Here is a 22,809-nt window from a genome sequence, read left to right on the forward strand (position 1 = left end):
ATAAAAAACTCATTTAACGAATTAATTGACCGTGCCAAACACTGTATTGAAGCTGAGGGGAGATTATATTGATTGAAATAAATGATTTGAATAATTATAATTGGCCTGTGTTTTATTTTCTATCAAAAGTTTGGTTTCTTTTTGGACAGAGGGTGTAGTATGACACTGGAAATTGTATCACACCGAAGTGCATAACTACACTTACTAACGTTGAATTGATAGCCATTTTCACATGCCCATAATTCCAGTCTATTCAGATCCTCCAAATGCTGCATATCAGCTCAGCCCCATTCCTGATTACCCGACCTATCTCTGCATTGTCTTCAGAAAATAACTGGCAAATTCTTCCCAGTGTCATTAATGTATAGCCTAAATAATAATAATGGACCAAGGATTGATTCTTCTGCACCACTGCTTACTTTAAATCTTGCAGATTCACTACCCCCATATACCACTTTTTGATATGTCAGTTATCATCCTCTTTACTATAGAATGTGAGCAGTTGCTCAAAAAAGACCTTCCCTTAGGTCAAAAATTCAAATTTTAAATGAGAAATATACATTTTTTTATTTTATAGATAGTCTTTCAATTCCAAAATTTTAAGTGTTAAGTGTTAAGAATGGTACCGAAAACTTGCCACAACAGGGCAGTGTCTAAAGTACAAATTGAAATAGTTACCACAGAGGAGAACCTTCATCCCAATAAGCAGAACTCTTGCAGCAATGATGATAATATAACTGAAGATAATCTGACATTGGAAATATTCCGATCAAAAGACGTTATTAGAAAATCGATTTGAGAATTGGAAAAAGCAGAAAAACATTCATGAAACTTAGGATAAGAAAAATGATCAGAGATGGTAATTCTTATTAGAACTAATGATTTAAGTAGTGACAAATATATTGTGAGTTAAAATATGAAAGATCTGTTTGAAAAAGCTGAAAGGAAAAATTGTAGGTTTGTGACCAAGATACGAGAGTATCAAGTTAAGGTGGATAGCAAATGATTCAATGCACAGGCTGTATATAAGTAAATGATACAAGTTTTTTTTAGATGTGTGGAGTGATTTGATAACAGAAAAGACTTATATAACAGGGATGGTGAGCACTTGAATGGATTTAGCATCAGGAACCTGGAAAAATTATTTATTGAGGTGAGACCTAATGCAGTCAGGGAAACTCCATCATCATGGAAGGAATGATGAGAATGTTTGTGATTGTTCAGTTATGCGAATGATAAAAATATGAAATTTTTGTACCATCATTTTTTATTTTGGTTTAACCAATAAGAATACAATTTGGTCGGCTAAATCCCAAATTGCCAGCCCATTGCAGAAGGTCAGCAATAAAAAGACAAAGACAATGAAAATAGGCAGAATCATTGAAAATGTCAACTGTGTTGTGAATGGAGAACCTGTGGAACAAGTAAAACATTTCAGCTACTTAGGCACAATTTTTACTGAAGATGGTAAACTAAATATAGAAATAGACAACAGAATCAGCAAAGCTGGTATGGTGGGAAGTCAATTGAATAAATTCATATGGAATAAGAGAGAAATTAGTCGGAACACTAAATTAGCTGTATACAAGACAGTGTTCAAACCAGTTTTAACTTATGGATCTGAGAGCTGGGTCAGAAGTAAAACACTTGACCAAAGACTAGAGACTGCAGATACGAGAGTCCTGAGAAAGATTAGAGGCATGAACAGATGGCATCAATGGCAATGTCATATTAAAAATGAGGATATTAGGAAAGAACTTGACATTGTCAGCATCCAGGAATGCATTAGCAGAGCTAATCTCAGGTGGTATGGTCACTTAAATAGAATGGGAGAGGAAAGATTAGCAAAACAAGTGTTCTCTGCCAGGTTGGCAGGAAAACGACCCAGAGGAAGACCAAGATATAGGTGGATTGATACGGTACAAAGTGCCTTAGACGATAGAAATATAAGATCTGATAATGTTGGAGTCTTGACAAGTAACAGACTGATTTGGAGGAAAATTGTAGATAGGAAGTTAGTAATGATGTAATTTTTTCATGTAGTACTGTCATATCCTGTACACCCCTTGAGGGTACATAGCAGGAATTTGATGATGATGATGATAAAAATATGAATGGCGTTCAACATAGTTATGCATCTGGCAAAGGGGTGGAAATATGCACTTTGGATTCAGACACTTTTGTGTGTGTGTCTATGGAGAGAAAAGGAAAGTTTTACAACAAAGTCGAGAAGATTGCATATCTAAGTATAAAAAAGGCCAAGTGGTAATTTGTTATCTCTGTACACAAATACTAGGAACATCTGCAACAAGTGGGTTGAGTTATTCTGTGCTTTATTTGAATGTGTTGTGGTCTAAGATTTTTAGCATCGCCAAAACTTGGTTATTGAAACTGGGATCAAGTGTAAAGTGTATAGTATTTTTAGGAGTAAGAGAAGGTATAGGATGAGTGGTGAGTACTATTAATGATATCAGACAACTTGAGTCTAGTTAGGATAGAAATGCATGAAAGTAATAATGGTAATGATGTGCCATGTAGCAGTAAGCTGGATTCAGGCCAAATAGAGGCTCTCAGGATCAGATCTTCACTTTACGACAAATAGTTGAGAAAGCATGGGAATATAACAAAGATCTGTATTTAAGTTTGGTCAATCTGGAAAAGGCATATGACAAGGTGCCAAGAGAAAAGCTATTCAATATGCTACAGTTATATGGTGTCAATGGAGCATTATATCAAGCAATACTTAGTCTGCATTTGAGTTGCGAGTCAGCAGTTAGAATTGAAGGAAGTACAGGAAGATGGTTTAATGTTAAATCTGGTTTCAGACGAGGATGTACATTATCCCCTCTGTTATTCATTATCTATATGGATCACATTATGAAGGAAAGTGGTATTAAACATGATATCAGAATTGGAAATGTTAATGTGTGCTCTTTGCTTTATGCAGACGATGTTATACTTCTAAATAAATCTGCTACACGTTTGCAAGATTCTCTGACTAAATTGAATAACTGTTGTAATAGATATGGTATGAAGGTCAGCAATAAAAAGACAAAGACAATGAAAATAGGCAGAATCATTGAAAATGTCAATTGAATTGTGAATGGAGAACCCTGTGGAATAAGTAAAACATTTCAGCTTCTTAGGCACGATTTTTAGTGAAGATGATAAATTAAATATGGAAATAGATAACAGAATCAACAAAGCTGGTATGGTGGGAAGTCAATTGAATAAATTCATATGGAATAAGAGAGAAATTAGTTGAAACACTAAATTAGCTGTATACAAGAAGGTGTTCAAACCAGTTTTAACTTGTGGATCTGAAAGCTGTGTCAGAAGTAAAACACTTGACCAAAGACTAGAGACTGCAGATATGAAAGTCCTGAGAAAGATTAGAGGCATGAACAGATGGCATCAATGGCAATATCATATTAAAAACGAGGATATTAGGAAAGAACTTGACATTGTCAGCATCCAGGAATGCTATCAATGTCAAGCATCCAGGAATGCTATCAATGGAATTCAGGAATAGCTGACAGAATGAGTGAGGAAAGATTAGCAAAACAAGTGTTCTCTGCCAGGTTGGCAGGAAAATGACCCAGAGGAAGACCAAGATAAAGGTGAATTGATACTGTACAAAGTGCCTTAGACGATAGAAATATCAAATCTGATAATGCTGGAGTCCTGACAAGTAACAGACTGATTTGGAGGAAAATTGTGGATAGCAAGTTAGTAATGGTGTAAAGTTTTCATGTAGTACTATCATATCCTGTACATCCCTTGAAGGTATATGTCAGGAATTTGATGATGATAATGATCATCATCATCACATAAATAACACTTAATCAACTTATTTACACCACTTATCTATCTTGAGCTGCCTCATATGTTATACTTAGCTAAGCACTCTATTTAGGCATACATAGATTAACATTTAGCTTCTCTCTATTCCTGTAACTTAATAAGTGACTAATTACAATTTAACCTCAGTAAGCATATATACAATCTCATACAACTACTGTAACATTAACAGATCAGAATATTCCTCACATTTTTGTTTCACATACAGTCCTACAACTTGGACGACACTTCTGTAAGTTCTGCTACACTTTGCCTTTCTTCCTGGGTGGTGGCCAAAATTTGGACGGTCCTTGGTGGTCTTTCAGCGGCAGTTTCCCAGGACAATATATAGATTCAATCTCCGTCAGTAAACTGGAACCACTTGTTAACGGCGTGAATTCCACATGTACGTAACACGTTCAGCAGTTACTGGAAATACATTGGACAGTAACGGCCTCAGTTGGATCCCTCCCCCTGCACCTGGGGGTCATGCACTTGGAGCCACTTTTTGACACTAACAAACTTGAGAGAGTGTGCAAGCTCTAAGAGCCTGAAGTCCTTTTATACCTCCGTTCATTCCTTGTACTTTGGCTAAAACTCCCCGGATTTTCTGAGTACATGATGACGTCACTTGTGCTGCCTTTGTTTGTGGCAGCAATTTTCTACATTTGTATGACCTTATGAATTTTTGTTGTTACTGAGTCAAACATAATCCTGGCTAATCTTTTATTTTCCGTTACACATTCACTTACAATATACATTTTTTTTTTCTTTTCAGGTTAATAGTAGAATTATTACATTAGTTTAAAAACTTTGCAAATTCTGATTTCTACATGATTTATTTCTTCTCTTCTCTCTGATTCCCGACGCCACCTTAAGCCTCTATATATGGCGTCGCTGGACCTCCAAAAGGGCTTTGATAACGTCTCCCTTCCTGCTCTCCTTCGAGTGCTGTCTATTGCTGGATGTCCAGAACCTTTTCTTTCCTATTGATACAAAATTAATAACGGAAAAAACTCACATACAAAGATTATTTAATAGTATAATTTTCGCCTGTGTGTCACAGGCATCTTCAGTACATTAAGCTCAAATTAAACAATAACTGACAATTCCATAAAGCGCCACCTAAGTAGCTGGTGTAAGATAACTAAAAAGGTCAATAACTTTCCTAAAAATAAAAAAAAATAAATAAATAAAAAAATATTTAAAAAAAAAAAATATAAAAATAAAAAATATAAAAAATCAATACAAGAAAAAGTTAGGAAAGATTAGCTGATTTGTAAAGTACTATCTCCCATAAAGGGGATAGACGTAAGCCGTCAGATCTGTTTAAGTTAGGAGAATGAAGTAGAGTTTCACATGTTTCTTTATAAAGGCGTTCCATGAGAAACTGACTTTTGTGAAGAACTTCTCTTTCTCCAGTGAACTCTGTGTCTAGTGAAGATGGCATGTTCTGGAAGTCCAGACTTTTCAGATTTAAAGTATTCATTATAAGATTGGTGTTCTTCTAGCTGAATAGAGGCAGTTCTTCCCATTTGTCCGAAATAAGATAATCACAAGAGCACGGAATCTGGTAGACACCTAGATGATTATAAAGAAACATGTGAAACTCTACTTCATTCTCCTAACTTAAACAGATCCGACGGCTTACGTCTGTCCCCTTTATGGAAGATAGTACTTTTCAAATCAGCTAATCTTTCCTAACTTTTTATCGTATTGATTTTTTTATTTTTTTATTTTTATTATTATTTTTTATTTATTTATTTATCTTTTTTTTATTTTTAGGAAAGTTATTGACCTTTTTAGTTATCTTACACCAGCTACTTAGGTGGTGCTTTTTGGAATTGTCAGTTATTGTTTAATTTGAGCTTAATGTACTGAAGATGCCTGTGACACCAGGTGAAAATTATACTATTAAATAATCTTTGTACGTGAGTTTTTTCCGTTATGTCTACTCACGGTATACCTCTTTTAAAACTTATTGCTTTCCTATGTTATGGAGCTATACTTGGGTGGCTCCATCACTATCACTACAGGGTCCCATGCAACTTCTATTCCCGCAGTGCGGGGTGTTCGGCAGGCCAACGGCCTCCCATGCAGAGAAAACACTATAGTCTCGACCTTAAGCTTCTTTTTACGACCAGAGGGGACAAGAGCTTTTCTTTAACTGCGTCATAGATGAGTTTCTTCATTCTCTTCCTAGCCACATAGGCTAGGAAGAGAATGAAGAAATTTAAGGAATTAAAAATAATTTAATTCCTTTAATGCTATGACCTTTGCAGACGATCTTATTCTTGTAGCCTCTTCTAAGATAGGCTTACAGGAACTCCTTGACCGGGCAGTTGACTTCTCTATTCAAGGCCTTTCTATTAATGTAGAGAAGTCCTGCTCTTTAGCTCTTGTCCTCTCTGGTCGTGACAAGAAGCTTAAGGTCGAGACTATAGAGTTTTCCCTGCACGGGAGGCCGTTGCATGCTTTGACCATCCTGGAAGAGTGGAGATACCTCGGTATCATGTTCACCCCAAAGGGAAGGTCTTCTGTCCCTTGTATCCTAGAAGCTGGGATCGCTTCTTTGAGGAAAGCTCCTTGCCCCAGCAAAGACTTTCTCTTTTCCTACTATCTCCGACCTTGCTTTTACCACAAATTGGTGCTTGGTAGGACATATATCTTGGTACTCTCCCGAATGGACAGGGCTATCCGTTTGGCTGTGAGATCATGGCTCTGACTGCCGCCTGACACTCCTACTGCATATTTCCATGCAAAGGTGAAGGATGGCGGTCTTGGGGGTTCCATTACGTAGACGGCTGATCCCATGCCTGCGGCTGTCAAGAATCGCGCAGTTAGAACTATCGTCTTCCTCTATCTGCAGAGAGGCTTTCTATATCCCATTAATACAAGAAGACTTTAGGCAAGCTAAAGGCTGGTCCCATTATCAAGATACTTTAATCGAGTCAGCACCCGCAGAACACAAGAGATGTGCATCTCTGTTGCGCTGTTCTGTAGATGGTGCTCCTTTAAAAGAGTTATATCTGGTGCCTCCCCAGCATGATTGGGTAAGGGATGGCTCCAGACTCCTCCCTGGGTTTGAGTATATTGACCTTATCAGGACAAGGATCAATGCCCTGCCTACTCGAGCCCGCACAGCTCGATGGGGTAGTGACGACTCCAACTGTAGGGCTGGCTGCCACTGTAGTGAGACATTGTCTCATATAGCCCAATGTTGCTTCTGCACCCATGGGGTCCGCGTGAGGAGGCATGATGCCGTGGTCTCCATTCTGAACAACCACTTTAAGAACAAAGGTTGAGAGACTGCGGTGGAACCACATTATAGGACCTCCGAGGGTTTGCGTAAGCCAGACAGTGATTAAAAGAGATGATGTTTGGGTAGTTGATGCCCAGGTAGTGGGAACAGGGCACCCACTAGCCTATAGCCATAACAATAAAGTAAATTATTATAAAATAATCCAGATTTAGTTAGTAAGATATGGGAGGAGCATGGGGCAACTCCGAGGTTTACCAGCACCACCATCTCTTTGCATGACGTATGGAGTGCAGATAGTTATAAGGACTTAAAACAGCTTGGGCTTATGCAAAAGGATATAAAAAGTTCTTTCCTTGAGGGCCCTACAGGGTACGCTGGTGGCATGGCGTTGCCACCAGAGAATGACTACAATGATAACTCGAACAGGCATAGGGTAAAACACTTGTGAAGGCTTAGGCCTATATCAAGTCTGGACGAAATGTGTGGATGTGATGTAAGGGTAGTACTGCCCATAACCAGTACAAAGATTAATTAAATAAAAAAAAAAAAAAAAAAAAAAGCCAGTAGTGTTCCACGAGGATGACTGACTAGCAATAAGAGAACTGACTGACAGACAGATATCAAAAAGTGGTCTACGGGGATTTTACAAGATTTTCTACAAGATTTTAAGTAACCAGTCATTTTAAGTCTACAAGATTTTAAGTAACCAGTGTTGTCACAAGGATCAGTGCTTGGTCCACTGTTATTCAGTCTGCACATTAATGATGTTATGAATATTTTACAAGCGGCATACAGCTATTTGCTGATGATGCAAAGATAGGTAGGGTAATTAGGAATGCTGCTGATATGCAGTACTTGAAAATGAATTGAATGAGCTGCAATTGTGGGCTTGGGAAAATAGATGTCAGTTCATTTTCAGTAAATGTAAGGTCATTCATTTTGTCATGGTTAGATATCCAATGTCTATTTAGGAAAATTATTTGCCACAGCAAATATTTAATATGGATGAGACCACAATGTCGTATTACAGTCAACCCTCGAGTTACATCCATTCAAGTTACGTCTACTCAAAGATAGGTCTGTGATCCCATAAGGGAATAAATAACATTTTCTACTATACTTTCAAAAAGACCCAAGTGAGCTTAAAGTAAAAAGGTTTCTATTCAGCAACAATGCATCGTGAGTAGTGTCAACAGTGCATTCAGAGGCAGCCTCCCTTAGTACATGTCTTCAACAGCTCCTCTGATTTTGTGTTTGAGAAATAGGTTATATGTGTATTTCTCATTAAATATTTCACGATATTTTGTGCAACATGGCCCCTACATGCCCATTCAAAAAACCTAGTTGAAGAAATCACAGAATAAGAGGTGAACAATTGATCTTGAAATGAAGTTGCAAGTTATAAAGCAACATGAAGCTGGTAAGCCCGTCATTGTGATCGCACATGACTTTGGATGATCTTATTCTATGGTGACAACCATTTTGAAAAATAAGGATAAAATTGTAGAAGCTGTGATAGTATCTGCTTCCATTAAATCAATGATAGTGACGAAGCAATGACAAGGTCCTATCAGTGATATGGAAAAGCTACTTGTATCGTGGATAGAGGACCCGAACCAAAAGTGCATATACCTAAGCACTATAATCATAACCACTAAGGCACTAAGTTGCTTCAATATGTTGAAGGAGAAAGCAGGACTCGATTACAACTACGAATTCAACTCTTCTTCCAGTTGGTTCATGAGATTCAAGTAGCATTTTGCTGTGCATAATGTGAAAAAGTGTGGTTAATCTGCAAGTGCCGATGAGAAGGCTGCCAAGGAATTTGTGGAGAAATTGAATAAAATTATTACGGAGGAAAATTATTTGCCACAGCAAATATTTAATATGGATGAGACCACCTTGTTTTGGAAAAAAAAAATGCCTGAGCAGACATTCATCCACAAAAAGCTAAAATCTATGCCTAGTTTCAAAACCCTTAAAGACTGTATTATGATTCTGTTAGGGGTAATGCAGCTAGATATAAATGGAAACCATTTGTAAATATGGCACAGTGAGAATCCACGAGCTTTCAAAACCATTAGGAAGCATACTCTTCCAGTTCATTATCGGAGCAATAAGAAGCTGTGAATGACTCAAAAATTGAGGATGCCTTAATCAATTATGCGAGTGAAATGGAAAGCTATTGTGTGAAAGAAAATGTAGAATTTAAAATGTTATTAATTTTAGATAATGCTCCAGGTTATGCACCTTACATCGGTGATCTTCTCCCCAAGATCAAGGTCATGTTTCTCCCTCCAAACACTACTTCATTGATCCAACTGATGGTGAAAAGAAAGAGGGGAAAAGAGACACAAGAATAGGTGGTTAAACAATTCACAGTGAAGGGTCTTATAGAAATCTCTGCAGTTAACGATGTTCTCAAAATGACTGAAAACATGGACCCCAATGTTGAATAATATTATTAGTAGAAAGGAATGTACATGATGCATTTGCTTGCTATAAGCAAGTTTATGATGAAAAGAAGAAGAGGAATAAGCAAAGCACATTGGACATTTTCATCAAAAAACAAAGGTTACACCTTTGTTTCACATAGGTTACACAAAGAATTAAAATGACAGTATACTTATTACAGTTAAGTCCCTAACTCTAAAGCTCTGTTGATTTAATGTATCGACTTACGTCTGACTGACTTATGTCCTGCCGGATGGAACGAAACCTCAACATAAGTGAGGGATGACTATATATATTGGTTCAATGAGGGCTAGGGATCTTGGAGTGTTAGTAGATAGGAAGTTGAAGTTCAGGAGCCATGTAGCAAAGATTGCAAATACTACTGAAAAGATAATTGCAATGCTGAAACGGACATTCACATGTAAAGATAAAGATGTCATTTTGCCTCATGGCCTTGATAAGACTCACATGAACTATTGTGCACAGACCAGGTCTCAGGTGTGATTCTTACATAGTGGACAGAGTGTAGAGGTGAGTGTTAAAAATTGATATCAGGATTGTGGAATACTGATTATATGAAGACAGACTGAGAATTTGTAAACTGCAGACACTAGCAAACAGGAGAAAGAGGGGGTGATATGATTGAGACTTACAATCTTCTGAAAGGGTCATACAGGATTTCAGTTGATGGAATTTTTCAATTTATAGAAGGTGGAGAAAGGACAAGATGGCATTCTTGGAAACTGAGAATGAATGCTGCTAAGAAGGGGGTGAGGCCTAGATTTTTCTCTCATTTACTCTCATTTTTCTAGATTTTTACTAGATTTAGATTTTTTACTCTCATTTACTAGATTTTTCTCTCATTAGAGAAAAATCTAGTCCTCACCCCTGTGTTCAGTGCCCCTTGATGCTTTAGCAGCCTGGATTTGTGTGAACCTTGGGTAGTAGATGTAGTCATTTTCTTTTTCAGGGATTGGTTGGTTTGTACAAAATAAGATGGATACATTCAAGTGGGAGCAAATAAAGATGCGTTACCACCATCTGATTCGGTTCCATATGCTAACTGGCAGCCAGCCTGCAAAACTCAAAGACCGAGGAGGTACTGGATCCCCAGAGTATGTTTGGCATAACCCTCGAGCTGTATCACTCATGCTTCATGCCAGAGGTTGGGAAACCAGAACCTTGTTCTGGGAACCAAATATGGTGGTAACCACTTCAGTTCCCCAATAAGCAATGAAAGTCATCTACCTAGGACTAGTTGGCATTTACTCCTACTAGGAAGTTATCCCTTTACAGTGAGAATATTTGTATAGTGTTTGCCCATTTTACAAAGTTCAGTGTTCATTAGGCCTTTTATTTTATAATAATTTCTGTAAAAAAAAATCTTTTTGAAACAAAAATGTTAATTTTCCTCCCATTTAGTGCTATATGGGATAGTCTGTGTTTATTGAGGCAAACCTACATTTTTATATAACATTTAAACTCTTTATTTCAGGTACTTGCAAATGTTGCCAAGATAATAATGGAAGAGAGTGAAGAAGGTGAATCTCAGTATAATACCTGGCGAGAAGTATTTATTATAGTTGATTTGCTGTATTGTGGAGCAATACTTTTCCCTGTTGTCTGGTAAGTTATTGATGATTAAATCTTCAGTTTTTTGAGTTCTCTCTCACCAAAAACATGAATATGCTAAGAAAATACATTTTAACTAGTTTTCTATCATTTTTAGAAAGTAGCAAAATGTTTATGCCCTTCATGCAGATATAAAAGAAAATTGAAATACACTTTCAATTAATGGGTTTAGTAATTCCTAAAGTAAATTAGTATGTCTCAAAAAACTTGATTTTCAAATTTGAAATCGGTTACTACAAGCTCCAGGAGAAGGATTCATGTCTTGTAAAATAGTACAATATCAATTCATCTCATAACCAGAGGTTGATATTTTCATGAACTCTGTTATTTTTATGTTACTTTAAAACTTTTAACGTCATTGTACATGGCCATCATTTAATCGTGGATATTGAGTATTCTTTCTTTTGATGTTTATTAAATTAGAAAGCTATACTATACTGGTTACTAAAATGCAAAATGGAATCCTAATTCAAGGATAACTGTTGATACATATGCTTTATGATTTTGCAGAAAATGCCCAAAGATTTTCTGCCAAATTGATAAGAGTATAAAATATCAATCATATGGACACAGTAAAAATACAGAATTATTTTGATCATAGTTTCAGTTCAATATATTTTTTGATTTCTAACAGTCCTGCATGTGCTATTAAAGCAAAGCAGAACTTGCATTCATTTAACCGTTTACAGCAAACCACCCTAGAAACACATCATATAAATTGAAATCACATAGTTATGGATTTACAATTAAATGCATTTACTTAGGATTAAAATCTTCTAAACTATAGGCATGAATTAGCTATTGTTAAACTTTTAATTAGGATGTAACATTTCTAAACATTGTTACATCCTGTGTAACAATGTTTAGAAACATTGTTACATAGGATGATGTAACAATGTTTTTGAACAATGATTTTTGCTTAAAACAACTAAGGGCCTGAATATGCTATATGTCATTCATTTTGCTGTGTTCAGTGCCCCTTGATGCTTTAGTAGCCTGGACTTGTGTGAACCTTGGGTAGTAGATGTAGTCATTTTCTTTTTCAGGGATTGGTTGGTTTGTCCAAAATAAGATGGATGACATTCAAGTGGGAGCAAATAAAGACAGAGCAGATTTGCTCTGTCTTTATTTGGCATCTCTATGATTATCTGATATTAGTAGGTATCTATCTGAATATTGATAAGCATGATATCCTTATTGATTGATAGGAAATGGAAAAATTGTGTTGATGGGAGAAACTGTTTATAAAAGATGATACTTCTTCAAAATTCTAGGAACCAACTCAGATTTTCAAAAATGTAATGAATAGGAACTCTACATTGCATAGTATCTCAAGAAGTCATAACATCCAAATGAGCAGTGCATAGATGTTTCTTGGTTATACTTATTTGATTGCATAATAGATTTAATTGTGCAAATTTCCTGTTGTAAAGCTGAAAAAGGGGATCCGCAGTGTTTACGCACACACTCTACTAAGTAAAGTCTCAACAAGACCAAATCTTCTGATCATTGATGCCCCATCTGTGATTTTAAAGTTAAAAAAATTGTTTAAAGTAATTTTTCATTAAATAAAAAAAAAAATTGTCCAGTCTGTAGCTATTTACCAGCTGAAAAAATCTATTTACTGCAGGTGAGTGGGTGAGCATATTTGTTAGCCCTGGTACTGATATCTGGTTCATTAAACAATCTGTACTATTCATTATTGTACCTTTTTTCTCCACCTCCCATTCTCTTGTACTGCTCCAAAAAATATGTGCACAAACCCTTCTTTAAAATAGACATAGCAATTTATCTGCCATTGATAATAACCAGTTTTCAGAGGAATAAATTAATACTAATCTTATAAGCACTTTTTAAGTGCTTATAAGATTAGTATTAACTTATTGATCAAATGTGATCAAAAAGTGTTTCTTTTGATAGAAAGTCCTGCTTTCATTTATACTTTGGAGATATTCTAATTCCTTAAGCTCGTTGTTATAGCATTTCTTTTTTTTTTCTATTCTTATGCTTTTTTTTTCTTTCCTTCCTTTCTGGTCTTTGATATTCCTCTACACTTTGAGTACAATTTCTTTGTTGCATTCATCCGTATGTCTAATTTTTTTTACTAAGGGCACACATTTACATTTTATATTAACTAGTTATATTCAACCCTGCTTGCTTTTCCTAATATCATATCTGCTGTTGTCACCCTGACATCCATAAGAGTTTTCCAGACATCATTAATATTCTACTATTAATTAGAGTAGACAGACTTTCATTAATTTTTTCACTATATCTGGCATGGAATCCATACATCTTCCTTGCATTTGAGATTCTACTTCTAATCTTTGATATAACTAGTTTCTGGGCACATTCAGTGTTTGCTCCTCTATTGGATCTTGCATTCATCAAATTGGATAAGTGTCTTGCATCTATTAGGAGGTGATCTTTGGTTGGTGCTAATATCAGGACACCTCCAGGTCATTTTATGAATGTTTTTATGATTAAGCATTGTAATACCAATGATCATGTTTCTTGAAGCAAAGTTGATCAATCTATTCCCATTATCATTGGACTCATCATGTAAACTTTATTTCCCAATGGCTGGCCTGTATGTATCTGTTTTGTCTATGTTAGCATTCAAATCACCTAAAATAATTTTAATATCTCTTTTTGAGCATTCCCCTTAGATCTTATCTAAATCATCAAAAACCTTTTTTGGCATCATTCTTTTCTTCAGTTAGAGCATGTGCACAGATAAACTTGTAGTTGCCAGCTTGTCATTTTCGTTGCTGCATTGTGTTTATTTCTGTTTTAAGCCAAGGCAAAATATAGTTTGGGTGGCTAAGTCCCAAACTGCCTGCTCATCCTCATTTGTTTAGTATCCAGCAAATACCTACCACAGGTTCACCACGTGAATCTAAGCAGTATACATTAGGTGGTCAGAAGCCCAGTTCGTTCTCCACCTTTCTTACAGTTATGTAGCCTTGATCCTTAAGTGACTATTATAAATACTTGAAACTTAAATTGTTTTGAAATTGATCAGATAGCTTATGAGCATAATAGCCTTTGTAGTTGCCTTGCCACTGCTCTTCTTAAGACATGAGTCTCTGCTCAGAAACTGATATGTTCATATGTACACCATTTCATAGTGCTTTGATTAAATATAACTATCGTAATTAGCCCTAGTGGACCTACATCTGAGATTACTGATTTCGATTAATTATCTTTGATAGGTCAATTCGTCATCTCCAAGAAGCTTCTCACACAGATGGAAAACCTGCTATTAATCTGGAAAAATTAAAACTTTTCAGGTATTTCTGTGTAATGGTAAGTACCCAGATGTCTGATATTTGCAGTGAAATGTTAAACTACTGACTGCATATTGTAATTCATTAACGTGTAGAACTGTATTAAAGAAAATCTGACTAAAATAGGAATTGCTGTAATCTTTCTTTTTACCATTATTCCATAAAATTTTAGAATGACATTAATTAACAGTACGTTATGTATAATACAGTCAGTCTTCGACATGCAATAGGATTCTGTTCTGACGATCTAGTTGTTAGTCAGAAACTATATGAATCCCAGGGATATCTTAACCTCTCTACCGGCCGTGGTGGATAAAATAGTGAGACCAAATTGCACTTCTTATCCATATTATTTAATAGGTGTTACAGAATAGTATCCAGATTTTGCTGAACGTCTATAGATGTCATGGACAGTTGGGGGTGTTAACAATCAACATGCCAGAATGCTAAACTGTGTAAGTCTGTTTAGTTATATTTAATAATAATAATAATGATGATGATCAGCTATTGCCATTTATTCCGTTATAGGGGGTAGGCGATGCCATTTTTGTAGTATAGCCCTTTAATCCCAGGTGCTTGCATAGCTCATTGGAAATGGCATTTGAACTCCTCAGTACTAGGCCACCTACATTCAATTCTAGTTGCCAACTAGAGGAACTTTTTCTAAACCTTTTTTCAACTGATTACTGAGTTATTCAATTTCGGTCAAGTGAAACATATTTTCTTTTCTTCCCAGAAACTCTGGTTTTTCATCCTGTAAACTAAAGAAAATCGACTGTTGAACCCACACAATTTCAGACATTAAAAATATCATGTAAGCGTTATGAACCACTAGATGGCAGCACTTAGTAGCCGTCTCTTCACTGGGTGCTGCTTAAAATTAGTGATAGTCTTGCGCCATCTACCTCTGATTGTTACCAGTAGAAATTGAACTGCCCACGCAGTCTCCAAAAGGGAATAAAAGGCATTAGCTTATTATTATTATTATTAGTTGCATTATATATTAGTTAAAAATATAAAGTACTGCAATACTACTGTGAAATGATACATTGTGCTGAAATAAATAAATTTCTAGGAAATATGTTGGCCAGTGCCCTAAAAGAATACAAAGAAAAATGTAAGAGAGCTAAGCTTTGAATAAAAGTAGCTAAACAAAAGTCATGAGAAGACTTTGGTAAGAAGATAAATATCAGGAAGGAGAAAGATATTCTGGAGGCTAATTGAAAAAGCTTAGAAATGGATCAAAGAGTATTGTAAAAGGAATCAAAGACAAAGGTGACGTGAAAACTGAAGATAAGGATATCCTAGATGTCTGGAGTAATTTCTTTTAAAGTAATTACTCCGGACATCTAGGATATCCTTATCTTCAGTTTTCTGTTCTGCCACTGTTCAATGAAATGAACAGTGACAGAACAGTAGGAAAATATTTTCAAGAGGAATGCAAGCAGGAGTACATATCACCATTAGAAAAAGCCATCAAAAACTTGAAAGGTGTAAAGGCAACTAGAGTAGATGATATTTGACTAGAAATGCTTGAATATGGAGGTATAAAGTTTTGCAGTGGCTACACTGCATAATTCAGAATGCCCAATCAGAAGTTTGAATTCCAGACGATTGGAGTAGAGCTCTCATGATTCCATCTATAAAAAAAGGGAATAAAACTAATGTGAGAATACAGAGAAATTTCTGTGCTAACTGTTCCAGGTAAGATTTATGCAAACATTATTTAAATTAAGGGGATATTAAATCCCACATTGTTTTAAAACTGAATAAGAAACTCAAAGATCGGAATCAAAGAGTTTTATGCCGAATATAGTAACTATAAACGTATCGGTGACTACTAGCATAAGCTAAAGCACGTAGTTCAAGTACATAGTACAAACTAGGGCAACTCGTTGCAAAGGTGGAGAACGTTCTGATTGCTCTTCTTGGTATTTTCCATAATGTAAATCCCATCTCCTAGGAGATGTATGATGTTATACATTATGGTGGGAGGTCACTGCCCAGACCGGTTTCGATCTTTATTGAGATCTCATCAGTGAGTAGCTAGACCTAAGTATAATACTAAGGGTATAGCGAAAAGAACTTATATACTCTGCTATACGAGTTGTCAAAAAGGTGCACCCATAAATTATTTAAAATAAAGAGCCAATAGGCTTCATTTCGGCGATGTAAAACATTATTTAAATTAAGGGGATAGTAAATCCCACATTGTTTTAAAACCGAATAAGAAACTCAAAGATCGGAATCAAAGAGTTTCATGCCGAATATAGTAACTATTCGGTTATTTCGGAGTTTCTTATTCGGTTTTAAAACAGTGCGGGATTTAATATCCCCTTAATTTAAATAATGTTTTACATCACCGAAATGAAGCCTAGTGGCTCTTTACTTTAAATAATTTATGCAGACATTTTTGAAAAGAAGTGGATAAAAGTTGTGGAAGAGAAACTTGGAGAACTAGCTGGGTTCAGTACAAATAGAGGTTGTTCAGATCATATTTTTTCTTTACAACAAACAGTTGAGATATCATAGAAATATGATAAGGATCTGTGCTTAGTCACTCACAACATTTTCAAATCAAATGTGAATAAGAGGTTGGCCTATCTCTCGTGTATGGGTTCTCCATTAAAAAAAAAAAAAAAAAAAGTTTTGTAGATCTGGAAAAGGCATGCAACAAGGTACCTGGAGAAATGCTTTTGAAAACATTACAATTATATGGCATAAATGGAACATTATACAGAGCAATACATAATCTATTTTGTAAGTCAGCATTTAGAATTGAAGGAAATAGAGGAAGTTTGATGTAAAATAAGGATGCACATTATCTCTGTTCTTATGCATCATCTATATGGATTGCATATAGATGAAAGTGGCATTAAATATGATGTTAGAATCAGAGATATCAACCTTTGCTTTATGCTGATTATGAAGTACTCCTAAATACATCCAGTACAAGTATCCATGATTCTCTAACTAAATTTCATAGCAGCTGTAACAAACAAATTTGGCATGAAAATCAACAATAAAAAGGCTAAAATTATGAAAATAAGCAGGAACATAGAAAACTTCAGGTGCATTTTCAATGGAGATCTATAGAGAAGTAAAATATTTCAACTATTTAGGCACAGTTTGTAAGTGTTGATTGCAAACTAAGTTTGGAAATTGACAGCAGAATATGAAAAGCTGATAATGAAGAGGCAGTTGAATAAATTTATATGGAATAAGAGAGAAATTAGCCAAAACACTAAACTGGTCATATACAATAGAGTGTTCAAACTAGTTTTAGTTATGGATCTGAGAATTGGATTCAAAATAATGCATTTGATCAAAGACTAGAGACCACAGATATGATAGTTCTGAGAAGAATTAGGAGTGTGAACAGATGACTGAATCATATTAAAAATGAAGTATTAGAAAGGAACTTTACATTGTTAGCATTCAAGAATGTGTGAGTAGAGGTTTACAAAACAGGTGTGTAATGCCAAGATGGCAGGAAAGAGGCACAGAAAAAGACCAAGATCTAGGTGGATTGATTCAGTCAAAAATACCTTAGAATAATGAAATGTTAGATATGACAATCTTGAAGTGATGACAGGTAATAGACTAAGTAGGAGGACAATTGTTAATAGTAGATTAATAATGTCAGCTTAATCATGTGGTGCTGTCAATAGTAGCCTGAACACACAAATTATGACAGTTTCTGTATACAGTGGTGTACTACTAATAAAATATGAATGTACTGTGCTCCTCTGCATTTACTAGTAAAATAATGATCTGGAAGCATATCAAATCGGAGTAATTCTTCAAAGCTGCTGTTTTATTAATGCGATATTCATTACAGAAAGCAGAATTTGTTCTGGGTTATCAGAACAAATTCTTTGAATTCAGGAATTGCAACTAAATATTTTTAAGATGGTCCAGATGCATAATTTGTGAAAGGTCTGTGCTCATCTTCAGAGGATGAGGTGATGCATGAGTTGGCTTTTTAAAAAGTTTAACATCATATCCAACTTAGTCTGCCCAGGTTTTTAATTTCTGTATAACAAGCAATTGAAGCTTGCATTATTCTAATTTGCTAAATTTCTTCATGTTGGGATCCCTTTCCTAAAACAACTGAAATGCCTTATTAACAGAAGAAAGTGCTTCTGCCAGTTTTTTCACTTCAAGATTTTTTGGAGACTCAACTTCCTCTTGTTCTGCTTTTCTCTCTCTCTTCCCTCTCTCCTTCTTCTTCTTTTGCAATGTTCTGTGCATCTAGCTGCATGTCTTTGAGAGCTCTTCTTCCACAGCTTCCAACAGATGTTCTACATCTTTTCCAACTCCGACTCTTTAGTTTGCAGCACTTGTTTCTCCTTACACAGTTCTACTAGCATATCATTCATAATCTTTGCTTGCCATCTCAACTTATCACTATCACACCTGGGCAGTGCACTGACTGCCTTTCCTACCATACTGTTATCTTTTGCTCTTCTTGTAAGGCTTTGTCAAATCCTGGAAATGTATAATCGTATATTTTCAGCAGCTTTTTCCAATACCATTCATACTCTTCTAGCACTCTCTGATGCATCTGCAAGATATTATATTCCTTCCAAAAGTCTCAGTGTTTTCTCACTCTCATTAGCAGCAAATTCTGTGCAAAAGTATTCCATTATTATGCCTCAAAGATAGCTGTAACACCCTGGTTTATGGATTACAGAGGTATTAAGGGAAATGTGTTAATAGTGGCTGTCACTAGTGCAGTGGTCAATAAATCATATATATCATAACTCGAGGACTGACTGTATACTAAACTAAAAATCTTTTTAATCCTTTACCCAAGCATAAGCAAACTGGTAAAGTATCTTCATGACTGTTACTTGTATCTATAAACTGTTGACTTCATATCACATTTCCTTAGCATCCCATAATGCACACACTTCCTTTTGGACATGTATATTGCATTACATTACATCACTAATGTAATGTAATGTAATTCACTACCCAGACACTTTTTGACCTTTATTGTCATTGGAAGCATAGATGTACTCAAAGCTAAATCAATGTAGAAATTGTGAAGCTATATTATCTGCAAGCTTTTTTTGCTTACACTTTGCTAAAGGATTAAAACAAGAATATAATTTCTTGTGTAGCATAATGTACTTTTTAAACATGTGAAAAACAATGTTTTTTGCTATCTCTGAACTGGAGTGTTTTAATGATATGGTAATATAACATTTTGCTACATGTATTATTTAGCATTTGCATTAGTTTAGCTTTCAGTATGCTCCACTAATCCAGCCCCCTTTTACTAATGAGATCTCACTGAAGATCAAAACCAGTCTGGGTAATGACCCTTCTTGTGATGCATAACAAAATCCAAAAGGATTTGTGTTGTGATTTATGATGTAAAGTCATCAGCCTCTATATAATGCTTCATATACAAACTTTGGCTCATTTCTGGGTAAAGAATTAAAACAAGAATATAATTTGTTCAGTATAATGTAATTTCTGACAAAGTGATAAAACTGTATAAAAATGTTTTTCTGCATTATTAAATTGTTTTTTTTTTTATATTTCTAATATTTGATCTGTTTTTGCACCTCCACAAATTGGACTACCATCTGTACCATCAACACATCTTGGCTGCCTAATCCATGGCCAGAAGAACTTAACTTCAAAGAAACAATAATTACAGCACTAAAAAAGGCCAACTAAGCTGGTTTGGACATATTTCAAGAATGAGTCCAGAAAGACTACCAAACATATTATTAAATGGTAGAATTGAAGAACAGCCCATCAGAGAAAGACCAAGAAAGAAATGGATTGACAACATTAAAGAAAGCACCTCTTAAACTCCATAATAGAACTTCATAAAAAGACAGCAGAAAGAAATAAAATGGCAAAAATTCATCTTGGAGGAACTCAAACCACCATGAGCAGAAGAGAGGAAGAATCCATGGCTGCGTGCAAGCCTCTTCCTCATTTGGTTTATATTTCTATATTTGTTTGTGAATTCCTGTCATTCATCCGTCCAGCAGCAGCACTTAACACATAGATTAAAGATAATGCAATTGGTGGGGATTCTTAATTGTCTTGTGGGGATTCTTAATTGTCTTAATCCCCACCAATGTGGTGGGGATTAAGACAATTATAGTGGTTGAGATGTTCAGAATATTCAGAAATCTTCCCATATGTTACTGAAAGATGCAAGAGAAAATAATTGGTCTGTTAATCAGCACTCTTTATTTGTTTATTTATTCGTATGGAGTTTCTCCCCCATCCCTTTGTGGGGGATGAGTTGAGCCCTCCTAAGTTGAGTGTGTGTTCATGAGCCAGTTTGCCTGTTCTGGGGGACAAAAAACCCAAGTTTCTGGGTGAAAAAAAAAAAAAAAAAAAAACCTCTACCTCTGTATGGACCAGCTTTAATTCACCTTTAGTCGAAAGAGACCAGATAAAGGTTCCTCGTGTCATAGATGGGATTCGAACCCTGATCTTTCTGACCAAAGGGCTTTATCTATACCAATTGAGCTAGGGAAGCTCATCAGTGCTATTGGAGTGGAAAGAGGGCAAAATAGTTCCATTACACAAAAGATTCTCTAAAATAGGTTTCAAATTATAGTCAATATCTTAGGAGTGGTGGATAGAAATATAAAATTCTATGTGGTGGATAGTGTCTTTGTGAAGATGCCTTTTTTTTTCGTAATTCACTCATTTTCTGTGACAGCTGAATTGGATGTGGAAAGTAGCTGAAGGTCTACTTAATAATATGATTATCATACTGTGCCTTAAATGCATTCACTGTCTCTACACTCACAATTCATTCCATCTGCTAACCACCACCACCACCAAAAACTGTGCCTTAAATGCATTCACTGTCTCTACACTCACAATTCATTCCATACCACTACCACACCAAAAAAACGTACCCCCCCCTTTGGCTCAAACCCTCCTTATACAGCTTTCAGAGATGGTCTTTTGTTCTTACCTTGTCTTTTCCCCATTCTATGAAAAATCTCGTGCATGTTAATCTGGTAATAATTCCTTACCAACTTATATGCCTCACTCATGTCCCCTCTCTCTTCCTCCTATTCACTTTGCAGCTGCATTCTCTCAATCTGTCTTCCACACTCAACATATTCCAGACTATAAACTAACTTAATCATTTCTGGACTCTACATCTCTTCATCCTTTTGAAAACCAGATTACCAAATCTTTGCACAGTAAATTATATGCAATCTGATCAGAGCCTTGTACATGGGAATCATAACATTCTCACTTCTACATGTCAGTGTCCTCCACATCATTGTCGTAATCCGTTGTGCTGCCCTCACAATTTTAGTAAAAAATATCCCTGAATTTCTGTCCCTATCCACCATCACCTCCCAGATCCCTGATATCCTCCAACTAGTCCAAAATATTTCTGCTAATCTTAAACTATGCTTCCCATCTGTGCTTCCTAGACTTTACAAACTTTACACTTTGCAACTAGTAATCCTCTTCACTTGCTCATTGATTCAATCTTTTCAAATATAGTTCCATTACACAAAAGATTCTCTAAAATAGGTTTCAAATTATAGTCAATATCTTAGGAGTGGTGGATAGAAATATAAAATTCTATGTGGTGGATAGTGTCTTTGTGAAGATGCCTTTTTTTTTTCGTAATTCACTCATTTTCTGTGACAGCTGAATTGGATGTGGAAAGTAGCTGAAGGTCTACTTAATAATATGATTATCATACTGTGCCTTAAATGCATTCACTGTCTCTACACTCACAATTCATTCCATCTGCTAACCACCACCACCACCAAAAACTGTGCCTTAAATGCATTCACTGTCTCTACACTCACAATTCATTCCATACCACTACCACACCAAAAAAACGTACCCCCCCCCCTTTGGCTCAAACCCTCCTTATACAGCTTTCAGAGATGGTCTTTTGTTCTTACCTTGTCTTTTCCCCATTCTATGAAAAATCTCGTGCATGTTAATCTGGTAATAATTCCTTACCAACTTATATGCCTCACTCATGTCCCCTCTCTCTTCCTCCTATTCACTTTGCAGCTGCATTCTCTCAATCTGTCTTCCACACTCAACATATTCCAGACTATAAACTAACTTAATCATTTCTGGACTCTACATCTCTTCATCCTTTTGAAAACCAGATTACCAAATCTTTGCACAGTAAATTATATGCAATCTGATCAGAGCCTTGTACATGGGAATCATAACATTCTCACTTCTACATGTCAGTGTCCTCCACATCATTGTCGTAATCCGTTGTGCTGCCCTCACAATTTTAGTAAAAAATATCCCTGAATTTCTGTCCCTATCCACCATCACCTCCCAGATCCC

General features: G+C 35.8%; 1 protein-coding gene across 2 annotated transcripts in view; it reads left to right on the forward strand.

Moving 5' to 3' along the window:
* LOC150107935 (protein GPR107-like) overlaps nt 1-22,809 on the forward strand; it is a 243,791-nt gene that overhangs the window by 157,586 nt on the left and 63,396 nt on the right. For both annotated transcript variants that reach the window (XM_090415461.1, XM_090415462.1), the window contains 2 exons: nt 11,052-11,182; nt 14,404-14,497. In XM_090415461.1, the coding sequence (XP_090271587.1) occupies nt 11,052-11,182; nt 14,404-14,497 (225 nt within the window). The remainder of the gene's footprint in view (nt 1-11,051; nt 11,183-14,403; nt 14,498-22,809) is intronic.

The sequence above is a fragment of the Typopeltis vanoorti genome, chromosome 3 (assembly GCF_054136105.1).
Source record: "Typopeltis vanoorti isolate ZY-2024b chromosome 3, IOZ_Tvanoo_1.0, whole genome shotgun sequence".
Lineage (NCBI taxonomy): Eukaryota > Metazoa > Arthropoda > Arachnida > Uropygi > Thelyphonidae > Typopeltis > Typopeltis vanoorti.